The 12,561-nt window shown below is 27.7% G+C and overlaps 1 protein-coding gene across 1 annotated transcript; it reads right to left on the minus strand.

Annotated features, from left to right (window-relative positions):
- On the minus strand, window positions 1–2,239 carry LOC112779589 (small ribosomal subunit protein uS14z/uS14y/uS14x). The gene is made up of 4 exons (XM_025823902.3): window positions 2,040–2,239; window positions 1,419–1,522; window positions 320–419; window positions 1–223 (listed from the first exon to the last, which is right to left on the minus strand). The coding sequence occupies exons 2-4, from the start codon at window positions 1,478–1,480 to the stop codon at window positions 215–217; spliced, it is 171 nt and encodes a 56-aa protein (XP_025679687.1). The 5' UTR covers window positions 1,481–1,522; window positions 2,040–2,239; the 3' UTR covers window positions 1–214.
- Between the last annotated feature and the right edge of the window lie 10,322 nt (window positions 2,240–12,561).

Genomic DNA, 12,561 nt, shown 5'->3' on the forward strand with positions numbered 1-12,561 from the left:
TGACACAGCAAACACACAAAATTGAAATATATGATTAAAGGATCAGATTGGACGTTGAAAACAATCAACAATGTATAGAAAATATTCTGAGTAATCCAAAACTTTGGTCTGATGATTAACTAGTTGCCATAAACAAAAATCAAGTTTCTTCAAACATAACATCGTAAATCAATAATCTAAAACAGCTGGTTTTGCAGCTAAGCGTCAAAGCTCTTCAGCGGTACTGCAAAAACAGAGACAATCAGCATAAAGTTAATGAACTAGTGATATAGAGAAAAATTCACTTTGGATTAATTAACTATATTCAAATGTTTCATACCTTAATGAATCCGATTTCCTTGGCATTGCTACGGAAGCACTGCCTGCAGCACATGAGGCCATACTTCCTGATTAATCCATGTGGGTTTCCACACACGCGACTGCAAGGAGAGAACAGGAACGAACAATCACTATCCGCCATAATTGGCAAAAACAAAATGCATAAGTAAAATACTATATAAAAACTTCAGTTCAATCAGCGACAATTTTGAGAATATCTAGAATATAATAGTCTAGAATTCATGTGTTGATTCCATATTGAAAGAAAAACTAAAACTACACCAGAAGGGGTAGGCCTCATACAAGCTAAAAAGTTCCCTCTACTAGGCTGGACAGCCGTACAACGTAAATAATAGCTCACAAATGATTTCATATAATGGGGCGCTAGCAAGTTTAGTTTCGAGAAGGGAGGGAAGGAAAGGGAACGGCTGAAGTGAGGTTTATGATTCAGAACCTTCCCTACCCTCTCTTCCCCTCTAAAACACCAAGTCACATACAGATCCTACAAGGGGAAGGCTACGAGTATTCACAGAACAGGACAACCAAATGAAAAGAAAGCAAAGCTAACATCTAAATTGAACCAAATGCAAGCAATATTCTCTAGAGATGTGAAAGTCATGTAGGGGTCAATACAAGTACTAGAGACTAGAGAGTGATTCGACAACGTTATTACATAAGGCACATCGAAGCGTGGAAAATAGAGAAGGCCAACCATGTAGCAATGATCCAACCATCTTATGATTCATCAAAGGAGGAGAATCTTTGCAGAGGAATGTCTCTATAGATATAAACTGTGGGAAAGCTTTACACTTTTGAAATTTTGTTGGCTATTCCAAGCTTAAGTATTGAGGATCTCTCGTCCTCCATGCTCTGTCTTATCTTTCTTCTTGTGCATAATATTTCTTCTTTTATCACAAAAAATGGCATGACCGATTGACAAAAAATCTCCTCCCACTTTTCACTCCCATAAGAAAAAAAAATCTTAATAAGGAAAGAAAAATCTTTACTAGCACCACACCATAGGATTGACAAAAAAAAATTTCAAACAAATGGTTAAAATTTAAAATTAATGGGAACAGAGATAAGGCTCAGTAATATACCAAGTGCGAGAACCAGGCCCGTAGTTCTTTGGGTGAGAGTTCCAAATGTTGGTGTGTCCCATGATGTTTCCGCTAGACCAAATTCAAATGCACAAAATCTCAAGCTGCAAATACCAATTTACAAAGAAAACAAGCATCACACAAACATATCCATCGAAAAATCTTGATCAATATGAGCACGACAGAAGATACAAAATATCATAAGCATTGACGAAACAATTGTTAATGAGCTAATCATTCATTAACCTAACGCTTCAAATCAGAAGTTTCATAATTCAGCTAAGCGATTGAGTTGAAACTTCAAGTTATAATATAATCGAAGGTCACAACGAGAATAATGTAGCTATTATAAAAGGAACCTAAATAGTAAATACAAAGCATGACATACAATACATTCAATTCAATTCAAAGAATAAGTTTATTGAAATTGGGAATTGAGAAATTAAGATTAAGATTAATGGTAATGATTCCATTCAAGAAGTAGTGCGAAAGATTAGAAATCATAAATCTTCCAATATCATTCACTCACACACAAAAATTGCAGAGAAAGTCTTAAAAAAGAGAACTTTGATTTTAAACGCCGAATAGTTGAGAAGAAATAAGGATGAATCAAAATCGTACCTCAGAAGAAGACGATGGAAGCGCCTGCCTTAGAGTGTGAGTGAAAACCCTAGTATTAGGCGCCGTGAGTTAACATGCATATATACACTTTCATTCTCTCATAAAACATAGGAAAAACTCAATCTTTTTTTTTTGTGGTGACTAGGAAAAACTCAATCTAATTTAATTTAATTTGACTACATAATAATCTATGTGCCTTTTCTATCTCTCTATGCTTCTATCCTATTATATAAAAATGAGTTTTTTGCACTTGTTAAATATAACTAGTGTATGAACCCGTGCTCAGCACGAAAAAATTTATAAAAGTTAAAAAAAAATTTTATATACTTCAATATTTAAAATAAAAATACAAAATAATTATTATTTTAAAAAATTTATAAAATTATTATCAAAATCAAAGTTTAACTTAAAAAAAGTGAGTACTAATTATTTTATATTTTTTAAAGTAAAATAATTATACACTGATACAGAATTTAAAATAAAATTAAAATATTTACATCAGAATATTATTTTTTCAAAAACTTCTCTATAAACAACATTGATGGTTGAATTTGCAGACATTCCTACGTGATTCATAAGTAAAATTTTTAAACCTCTCTTACTCTTAATTCTTGAAAGTGCCACATATAATTGGCCATGTGTAAAAACTGGTTTGGACAAGTACAATCCAACATGAGATAAAGTTTGTCCCTGAAACTTATTAATTGTCATGGCAAACGATACTATTATGGGAAACTATCTTCGTTGGAATCTAACTGGGACAATTTCATTTGTTGGTACCATATTCATTCTTGGAATCAAAGCAATATGACCAACATTGTTACCCATTAAGACTTCACATTCTATGACATGATTTCCAAACTTCCTAACTTGTAACCTTGTACCATTACAAAGACCACTGGATTGGTCAATATTCCTCAGTAACATCACTGGAACACCAACCTTGAGTATTAATTTATGTGGAGGCAAACCAGAACAATTTATGCTATTCAATAATTCAGAATCATAGAGATCTAGTTGACTCTCCATATTCCCTTCATCCATACAAATGGAATCCGAATTAAGATATAATTTTTTTTCCTCTAGGAATGATAGCTATCAGATGGTTGTTGACCTCTTGAACGATGTCTAGTGTGGGACAGTGGGAGTCAGTATAAGAATAATAATATTTTAGTTACTATATAGACTAAGAACATCATTGTAACAATTTAAATTGGAAATTATTTGACACAAATCTTAGAAGTGTTGTATGGACCAGTAGACAAACTCAATAGTTCCGAATTTTCATGCGACAAAAGGCCCTACAAAACAATTGATTCAATAAAAAGACATCATCAAAATCTGGTTGATCTGTTTTTGCAATACCGAAACAAAAGACAAAGTTATTAGCCAGAAGGGGTTATAGGGTCAGGATTGTATTTATCCAGGAAAGCAGAGACCAAAGAATTCTCATTAGTCATTCTTAACACATGAATCACATATGGTTCATAAGAGTTCAGATTCCTCATCTTGAGTTGCACTTTGAAGATGAACTTAATATCCCTAAACATATCAATGTCTTTGGGACAGAAATTTTTCTCAACACCCTTCACATTTAGCGAAAAAAAGTTCATTCATGCTCTCATAAATAATAAAAATTAAGATATAGTTCAAAACAAATAACACAAAAAAATTAATATGACATCAAACCTTAGTCACACAAGACACTGCCTAAGGTCATTGGCAGAAACTCCAAGAAAATTTGCAGCTTCTCCATCGAACAAAACAAAAGAGGCAGCATCGGTGTGGTCTATCACCCTTATGTGGATGATGTACCTATTATTCACCAAAAAATTTACAATTCAAGAACAATATACTACATAAATTATACAAATAGTCAGACTGTCTATACTATGTTATTATTGAATTGGACGCAAATAATTTTTTAATGGCTTATCCAAAAGTCTCCATCCCACACAGGAGAATAGTTTAAAATAATTCTTATTATATATAATTCATAAAAAAAATATTATAAAAAAGTGAATTAGTCCTTACATTAATGTCTCCTAATATATATATATATATATATATATATATATATATATATATTAATATTGATAATAAATAAATAAATATTTATTTAATGTAAAACATTCTCATGTAATTTAATTCGCACTGAAAGTATATAACATGATTCTAATAATATTTCAAACAGTAAATTATAAGTAACAATTATTCAATTATAGCTTACCAAAATAAAAATAATTCTATTACGTAAATTCATATATAAATTAAAACTGTTGAAAAAGTATACATAAGTAATCGGAATATATACAACGTACAATGAAAAACTATCAATTAAAATAATAATTACTTAATAGTGTCTAAGCAAAAAATTGTTAATTTAAAAAAAAAATTAAACAATCCACCGCATTGAACATAAAAATGAACAGAACATAAAAGTAAAATGCATCTCTCCTTTGTAACATACAGATATGTGAATCCCAATATTCACAATATTTTACCGTTAGAAAATAAATCTATTCTAATAAAAATATGATAATAAAATGACACAATTAAATTATAACCCCGGTAACTAATTAATTTATTACATATGATTATTAAATGAAAACATAAATGAGAATAGTTTAACAGCACATCACAATCCCAAACAGCACGACCCACAAAAAAATACTATGTACACTTTAATATACCTATCCACCTCTAAATGACAATGAAACCGTTTTATTTGGTTAATTATGTTTAACTCTTGCTATATGTTATGCTTTGAAAGAGATGGTTAACCTTATTTAAAATCAATTATCTTTAACCTATTAGGCTAACTGAATCACGAATGATAGAACTCAACAACAAAATTTATCAAGAAATAATACAAATGATTAGTTTATACCATTATTTTCTTAGACAATGAGTATGTAGTGTGTGAATGTTAAAGAAGTATCGTGAGTCATACCTTAGCACATAGAACCCATAGTCTTTAATGCAATTGGAATAGAAATATCTTTTCTCAAGTTCCTTTAAGCCACAACGACACTTCTTACATCCTTTGTACCACCAACCAAACTCGGTCTCAACTTCTTTAATCGTCCCGACAGTAACAGATACAGCATCATAAAATCGATGGATGCAAGGGTACAACACAACAATTGAGATTATGATCCAACAAACATTAGAATTAATAATTGAAAAAAAGGAAGACTAATAAAGAAAGAATTTTACCTGATTATGCTCCTTTATCTCAACAATTGTTTTGTAAACTGACAGATGCAAAAAATCGTTCTCAACTGAAATAGGTTGATCACAGACCAGCGGCATTATGCCTTGTCCGTCAACATGATCCAATTTGTTCACCCTTGCATTTTTAAATAAGAATTTATGAAATTTGCTAATAGTTAACTAATCAAAAGCCTTGTATAAATATTTTGCTGGCCACACTACTGATCTATACACTGTACCTTGCAAAAAAAAATCCTTGGCAACTGAAAACTCAACATTGATAAACAGTTTCAAATTGTAGTTTATGTTGGAAACACCCATAACCCCTACAAAAAAGACATAACAAATTAAAGAAAATATCAGAAGCATATGATGACACAAAACATGCATTCAAATACCAGTAAAATAAATAAACCACTATAAAATTTCATCTTGCCCATTTGGAAAATAACCACATAGATAAGACACGGGTGTTTATCCAGATATTTGAGCAAATCAAAAGCAAAAGACTGTCACAACGTTATCCTTAATTTCTGTCCACCCCTATAAGAAATAGCAATGCTTGTAGAGTAAAGAGAGGCACAAAATTCTAAAATAAGATTTTAAAACAAAAGCTACTATCAAAAAGATATTAAGCATTACTCAAGATCATCAAGTTCTATGGTGATATAACTTGACGGCTTTTCGTCCCGTGTGAACTCGACCAAGTTACCTTTAGAGGCAAGCTGACCTATCATATCTACAAAATAAAGGCACGAATCTTTTCATTAATTTTTAAAGTATTATTTAATTGTTATAGGATATTATAAGGATAATACATAAAATTATATAAATTTTTTTATTAAACAAAATTTAAATAAAACAATATTTAATTGAGTTAGAAATTATATTATTTCTTAATATAAAATTATAGGAAGGGAATAATTGTTATAGGAAGGGAATAATAAAAAAATTAATCCTTAATATAATTTCTTAATGAAACAAATTTTAAAAATAAGACATGCTCCGTCACAATATATTATATTATATTATGTAAAAATTTTCAATCAATTCAAAAGATACAAAGTTAACATTCACGGCAAAAGCCCAAAATAAAGCCAAACTCTTTTCCATGGGTAATAACTAATTTCTTACGGGTTAGACCCTATAAACTTTTGAGGTGTATATTTGGTCAGAAGATAAAAAGAAAAGCAAATTTTACTTAAATAAATTTCACGAAAATTATATGAATCTATAATACTTGAGACTTGAGAGGAATAGCAACAACCATTACTTGAATCCATATCTGTCCACTATATGCTCATAATAAAAAAGACAGCAAATGGTGCAAAATAATATATAAGATTAAAAAATTAGACCTCAAAGAATTAAACAACACATTTATTATAGATTAATCTAACAAAGTACTTACCAACTAAATAACCATCTTCTTTAGACTTTGTGTGAATTGTTTTGAACGGAACAAAATTAAATCCGTTCAATGGAACTGAAGAATTTTATACCGGACGCACAATCGTATCCCTCTTGAAGTGGATTCTAAATTCGTGTCTAGTAGACTTGAACTTGATGGTATTCAAAGCAACTCCAAAATTAGTGACCACGTACACGTTGCCCTCAGCGAGTAGGCCCTCGAAGATAGGAACAAATATGTCTTTAACAGTGCATTGAATTGTATTTCCCTGAATGTATTAATTTTATAGAGTCATAGATAAATGAGGTTTATTGCTGAGTCATTACCAAAATAAATCTCACATGCAAAGTGAAGATTTTACCTCTTTATCAAGGACAACCATCTCTACAGGTGCCTTCATCCCAGATTTTGCAAAGTGAGAAACGATTCAAAGTCTAATGACACGTACTTTAAGCTGTCACACCTTATACACTGGACCAGCATTGATACACTTGATGAGATCATACCTAAAAATCAAGGACCTCATATTTAGTGAAAAATTAAAAAAAAATATATTGTGAAACAATCCACATGGCACATAAACTCACTTAGCTGCCATTACTACCTGCCACTACAAAATTACTCAAATATTATGAATTTCAATCTAGATAAAGAGTAAGAGTGGTGATCACCTATGCTATACTTATAGAGAGTCACAACACTTTTCAGTCCCAATATTAGTAAGGATTGCAATAATCTTTATGTTTCTATCAAAATCCAACTAAAAAACACGGAAAATTTTTGGACTATTCAGGATTAAAGAATCTGAATCATATCAATAAAATAATTATCAAAATTAGGATAGAAATTAACGGCCAACATTTATTGTGTTCTATTTACATCGCAAACTGGAGTTTAATTTTGAAAAATCAAAATAAGAAGCAATATATGCTGAAGAGGTAATCACTATATTTACATACACTAATTAGGTACTGTAAATCACAAGAAGTTTCGAAAAGGCATGAAATTATTTTATTTTTGTATGTTGTCAAATTATTCTATATCATAGATACTGGCATTTCAAGAGGTACAGAATAAAAAGGGTATGAGAATAAAATTTGATATATAGCACCAATTTTTTGTTTCTTAATCTGATATAATTCCTAAAAGGTTTGTTAATAGTACCTTCAATATAACCAAAGATTGTGTTGATCGCAGCAAGCCATTTATCTCTTTCACCTTGCATCCGTTCTATAAGCATTCTCCTTTTATGATCCTCAGTCAATTGCTTTATGCGCTTGACCTTCAGCCTCTGCTATTGCTTTAACTACAATAGTAGATAATTCTATCTCAGCACGCTCTCTCTTAGTCTGATGCTGCGGTGGCTGCGGGCTCGCGATTTGGGGAGCTAAGGTAAGGTTCTTCTTTCAATATCAAAATTTCACGTCAATTTCAGAGAGGAGAAGTGAGGAGTGTGGGAGTGGGATTAGGTTACGGGTTACGGGCTTAAGTCATTGGGGATTCATTTTTTTTTTAAAGTCAAAACAGCACCGTTTGGAGGAGTTATTACTTATTAACAAACCAAAAACCCTTTAAAAAAGTGGCCAGTTCTAACAGTTCATCGATTAACTACAGATTTGACCGATTTTGTAATCAATTTTTTGTCAGACGGTTTACTCATAACATCTTTTAAGCCATTTTTAAATTTTATAAAATTAATTATAATAATTACAAAAAGTGTTTATAATAAAAAATTTTAAAATTTTATAAAAAATAATATTTAAAATTGTTAGTAAAATCTTAGTTGTACTCTGTTTTAATAAATAATTATAATAATATTAGTATTTTATATAACAACCTATACAAAAAAATTAAAATTTCATACAATATTTTTTCGTTCATTTTTAATAGCTCATAAATACAAAAAAAATATTATACAGAATTTAAATTATTTTTGTATTAATTATTATATACAATACCCATATCATTATAATTATTCAGAAGTTGCATGTAATTCGAACCTTATGAATTTAATTTACTACATATTTACCTAAATCGAATTTATTCAATTTAATTTATATAGATATGTAAATTTGATTTATTTAAATTAATTTATTTTTATATGTGGTATGATTTGATTAAAAGAGCAATAATTTATGCTGCTTGGTAGATTCTTCTATAATTTTATCTTGCATCAATAAAATTCCACTATCACTGGTTAAAAAAAATTAAAATCTAAAACGATGGTTAAAAATAAATAAAGAGGATAGATTTAATTCTTCTATAATTGTATGCGTTTTTTTTCTGATTTGCGTTTTTATCACAATTCACAAGTTGTATGTTTTATAAATTAATGTTAATTCATATGTAGTATATAAATAAATTTAATTAGAATAAATAAAAATTTATTTATTTTATTTTAGACTTTATAAATGAAAAGACTAATTAACTAATATAACGAATTATAATTAATGTAGTATAATTAATTAAGTAATATATAAATTATAATAAATTATATTAATTATATTAATATTTAAATATCTAATCAAATTAATTAGTTGATATAATTAAGTTAGTGTAATAAATTGTATTGAATGAGTTAAAACAATTAAATTAGAAAACACTCTCCGAAGCATGCCACATCAGCTTCATCATTAAGTGCAGACATTCGATTTTTATATAATAGAATAGATTTATTTATTATAATAAATTAATTATATCAACTAATTAATTTAATTAAATATTTAAATATTATATAATTTATTGTAATTTATATTAATTGATTAATTATAATTTATTATACCAATTATTCTAATTTATTAATTTATAAGATACATAATAAAATAAATTATTTATTATTTATTCTAATTAAATGCAATAATATAGATTAATTTAGTTAAAAAAAATTCTCTTCTAAAAGATTATTTCTCTTTTTATTTTTTTATTTTTAAAAGATTGAAAATATTTATGTTTTTCAATAAATGTTTTATAACAATTTTGGATGAATAAACATTTTTTTTTCTGGTTACATAAACCTTTTTTTTATGTGCACATGATTCATTATATTTTTCTTGGTATTTGTTTTTGTCCATCGTGAATATCATTGTCACGGGGCATTGAGTTTTATTTTTTTAACCATTTTTGTGATTTTAACTTATTGGCCCATGTTTCCACCAAAAATATCCTAATACAAAAAATAAACACATGCAACAACCTAACCCAAAAAAAGATAATAGTAATAATAATAAACCTGGGCCAGTCAAATACTCAAATATGATCATCTATTCTATTGGATCTGATCAATTTAAATAAATTCTCTCATATTTTGTCCGAAATATGGGGTTAGATGTGAAGAAAATTTGTTCTTGATTTGTTGGATTGGAAGATACGATAAACAATTAAAAAACTATTCTCTCAATTTTTGTCTTTTGATATTGTATCAATTAAAATGAAAGGTAAAAATACGTTGTTTTAATTTTTCCATGTATTTTCTCAAAGAATAAATACGCAAGTTAACACCCAAAAAAATTTACATTAGATCACTAATTCTTTATATAAATTTTTATTTTTTAAAAATTATCCCGTAAGATAAATTAGTCTCTCTGTCATTGAGGGAGACTATATGTCTTATAATTTTTTTTTTAAATTTAATTGTTCTATAATAAAATTTATTAGAGACCTATTTGTCTAATACATATTAAATTTTGATTAAAAGTAGAAATAATTTTCAAAGACTTATATTTAAAATAATAAAAATTTATTGGACCAAAATATTTTATCTAAAATTCATTAGTGGGTTTAATTTGAGTGTTTACTATTTTTAAAATGCCTACAATTGAAACAAAAAAATGAAACGAAAGGTAAAAAAATGATAAAAGAGTGTGTAATGGTAGTGAAAAATATAAGAAAAGAGAAGCGATAGAACAAACAAAAACAACAAATACATTAAAAAAAATCTAGGAATTATAAACAACAAAAAATTTTAGGAGTTTGAAACTATCAGAATCCAAAAAGGAAAAAAAAACCATAAATGTGTGGAAGTGATAGAGTTTGGATAGAAAATTGCACAAAAATAAACATGATTAACGTTGGAAAATTTGGAAGACTAATTTAATCGAATGAAAATTTAAATGACTAATTTAATTAACAGATAAAATTTTAAAAAATTATTTTCACTATTTACTTATTATATAATTTTAACTTGTGTAATATATTGTGCCTATTTACTTGTTATATAATTTTAAGTTTTATAATAGATTGTGCCAATGTTATACATGAAAAAGAAGAAGAAAATTTACAACAAAACAAGTTCCAACAAAACAACATATTGAAAATTGTTTGTGAAAAACAAATTAAAGTTAATTAATCGTAAACAATAATAATCATCATCCATGAAAACCTTTTTATCTTTTGCCAATTTGAAGTCACGAGAAACTTACACACATGATCATATAAATGGATATGCATTATCAATTGAACTGTGGAAGACAAAAGTTTATGGTTGAAACTAAAAAGGTAAAAAATAATGTATGTTATCCACCATTTATATACAACCAATTATGAGAACACAATTATATAAGCATGATATATATCCTTATGAGTGGTGCTAGCCATCTTCACCACACAACTTTCTTCAAAAAATCTCTAAAAGTAAGTAGAATAATGAAGCACTTCTTATTAGCTACTCATTTATATTTCGATAATACTAAATAAATATTAATCGAACATAAATAACTAAATATATAATAATTTAAATAAATAATATATTCCATGAAAAATAATAAGTTATAATTAAGAATATATTAAAAATATATTATTTTTAATTTTACAAGTTAATAATACAATAAATACCTATAAAATATTAAATACAAACTACAATAAAATATAAATTAAAATTCAATTCATAGCAAATTTTAAATAAAATACTTACTTTTTATTTAATTTTTTCATATTTATATAAATAATATGGGTTAAAAAATATAATATTATAGAATCTATATATTTTTAGAGAGTAACTGAGAAAGAGAATAAAAGTTAAACATGACCTTCAAATTCAAGTAACACATTCAAAAGGCTAAGCTACTCTATTATATGACATCTATATTGTAGCACATTAATATTTTGTCGATAATCCAAAAAATTGGTTGTTTCTATCTTATTGACTTCTTAGTGATTGACCAACTACACAAGATATATATCGAATGTACACGTTATTACGCTTTTGATTTTTGGTGTGGAAGAGAGAAAGGTGTATATTAATATGGTGTGAGTAGAAGAGTGTTTTATTTGGTTATGGGATGACATAAATCGGAAGCACCGATTTGTTTGTATTGTTTTGTTTTTTAAACAAATAATCACAAATCGGACGGTCCGATTTGTGATTTTGAAAAAAAAAATTTAATGTTAAAATCGGACCGTCCGATTTTTATTTTAACAAATAAAAAAAATAAAAAATACAAATCGTACCATCCGATTTGGAGTTTACTTTTTTCTTTAAGCAAATCGGACCCTCCAAGTTGTAATTTATTTTTTTATCAAACGACCGTCCAATTTAAATAAAACACCATATAAAAAAAAACACCTAATTTTCCAATAACAATGTATTACACGTATGTTTAACTAATATAAAAAAAAATTAGCCACGTTATTACTCCAAGAAAAATTACTCTATCATTTTTAAAATGAGTTAGTAAAATTATGCATGATAAGAAGATACAAATTAAGAAAGCTTCTAGACGGTTAAATAAGATTTTACGAAAATTACTAGCTATATTTTCCTCCTAAAATATAAAAAACTTTATACATGAATATGAGTGTGCAATATGAATAAAATGCTTAATGGTGGTGACTTTTTAGTGATTACATATGATAATAAAAAGTTTCTTTGATCATGTGTATCATGACATGACATGTAAT

Source organism: Arachis hypogaea, chromosome 19 (genome assembly GCF_003086295.3).
Source record: "Arachis hypogaea cultivar Tifrunner chromosome 19, arahy.Tifrunner.gnm2.J5K5, whole genome shotgun sequence".
Taxonomy (NCBI): Eukaryota; Viridiplantae; Streptophyta; class Magnoliopsida; order Fabales; family Fabaceae; genus Arachis; species Arachis hypogaea.

What these genes read in the sequence shown, in the direction of transcription:
- LOC112779589 (XM_025823902.3), bottom strand. Translation starts at nt 1,480, where the DNA reads ATGGGACACACCAACATTTGGAACTCTCACCCAAAGAACTACGGGCCT. An exon ending in GGGCCTGGTTCTCGCACTTG is followed by an intron (nt 420 to 1,418) that starts GTATATTACTGA and finishes CTCTCCTTGCAG; the next exon opens with TCGCGTGTGTGGAAACCCAC.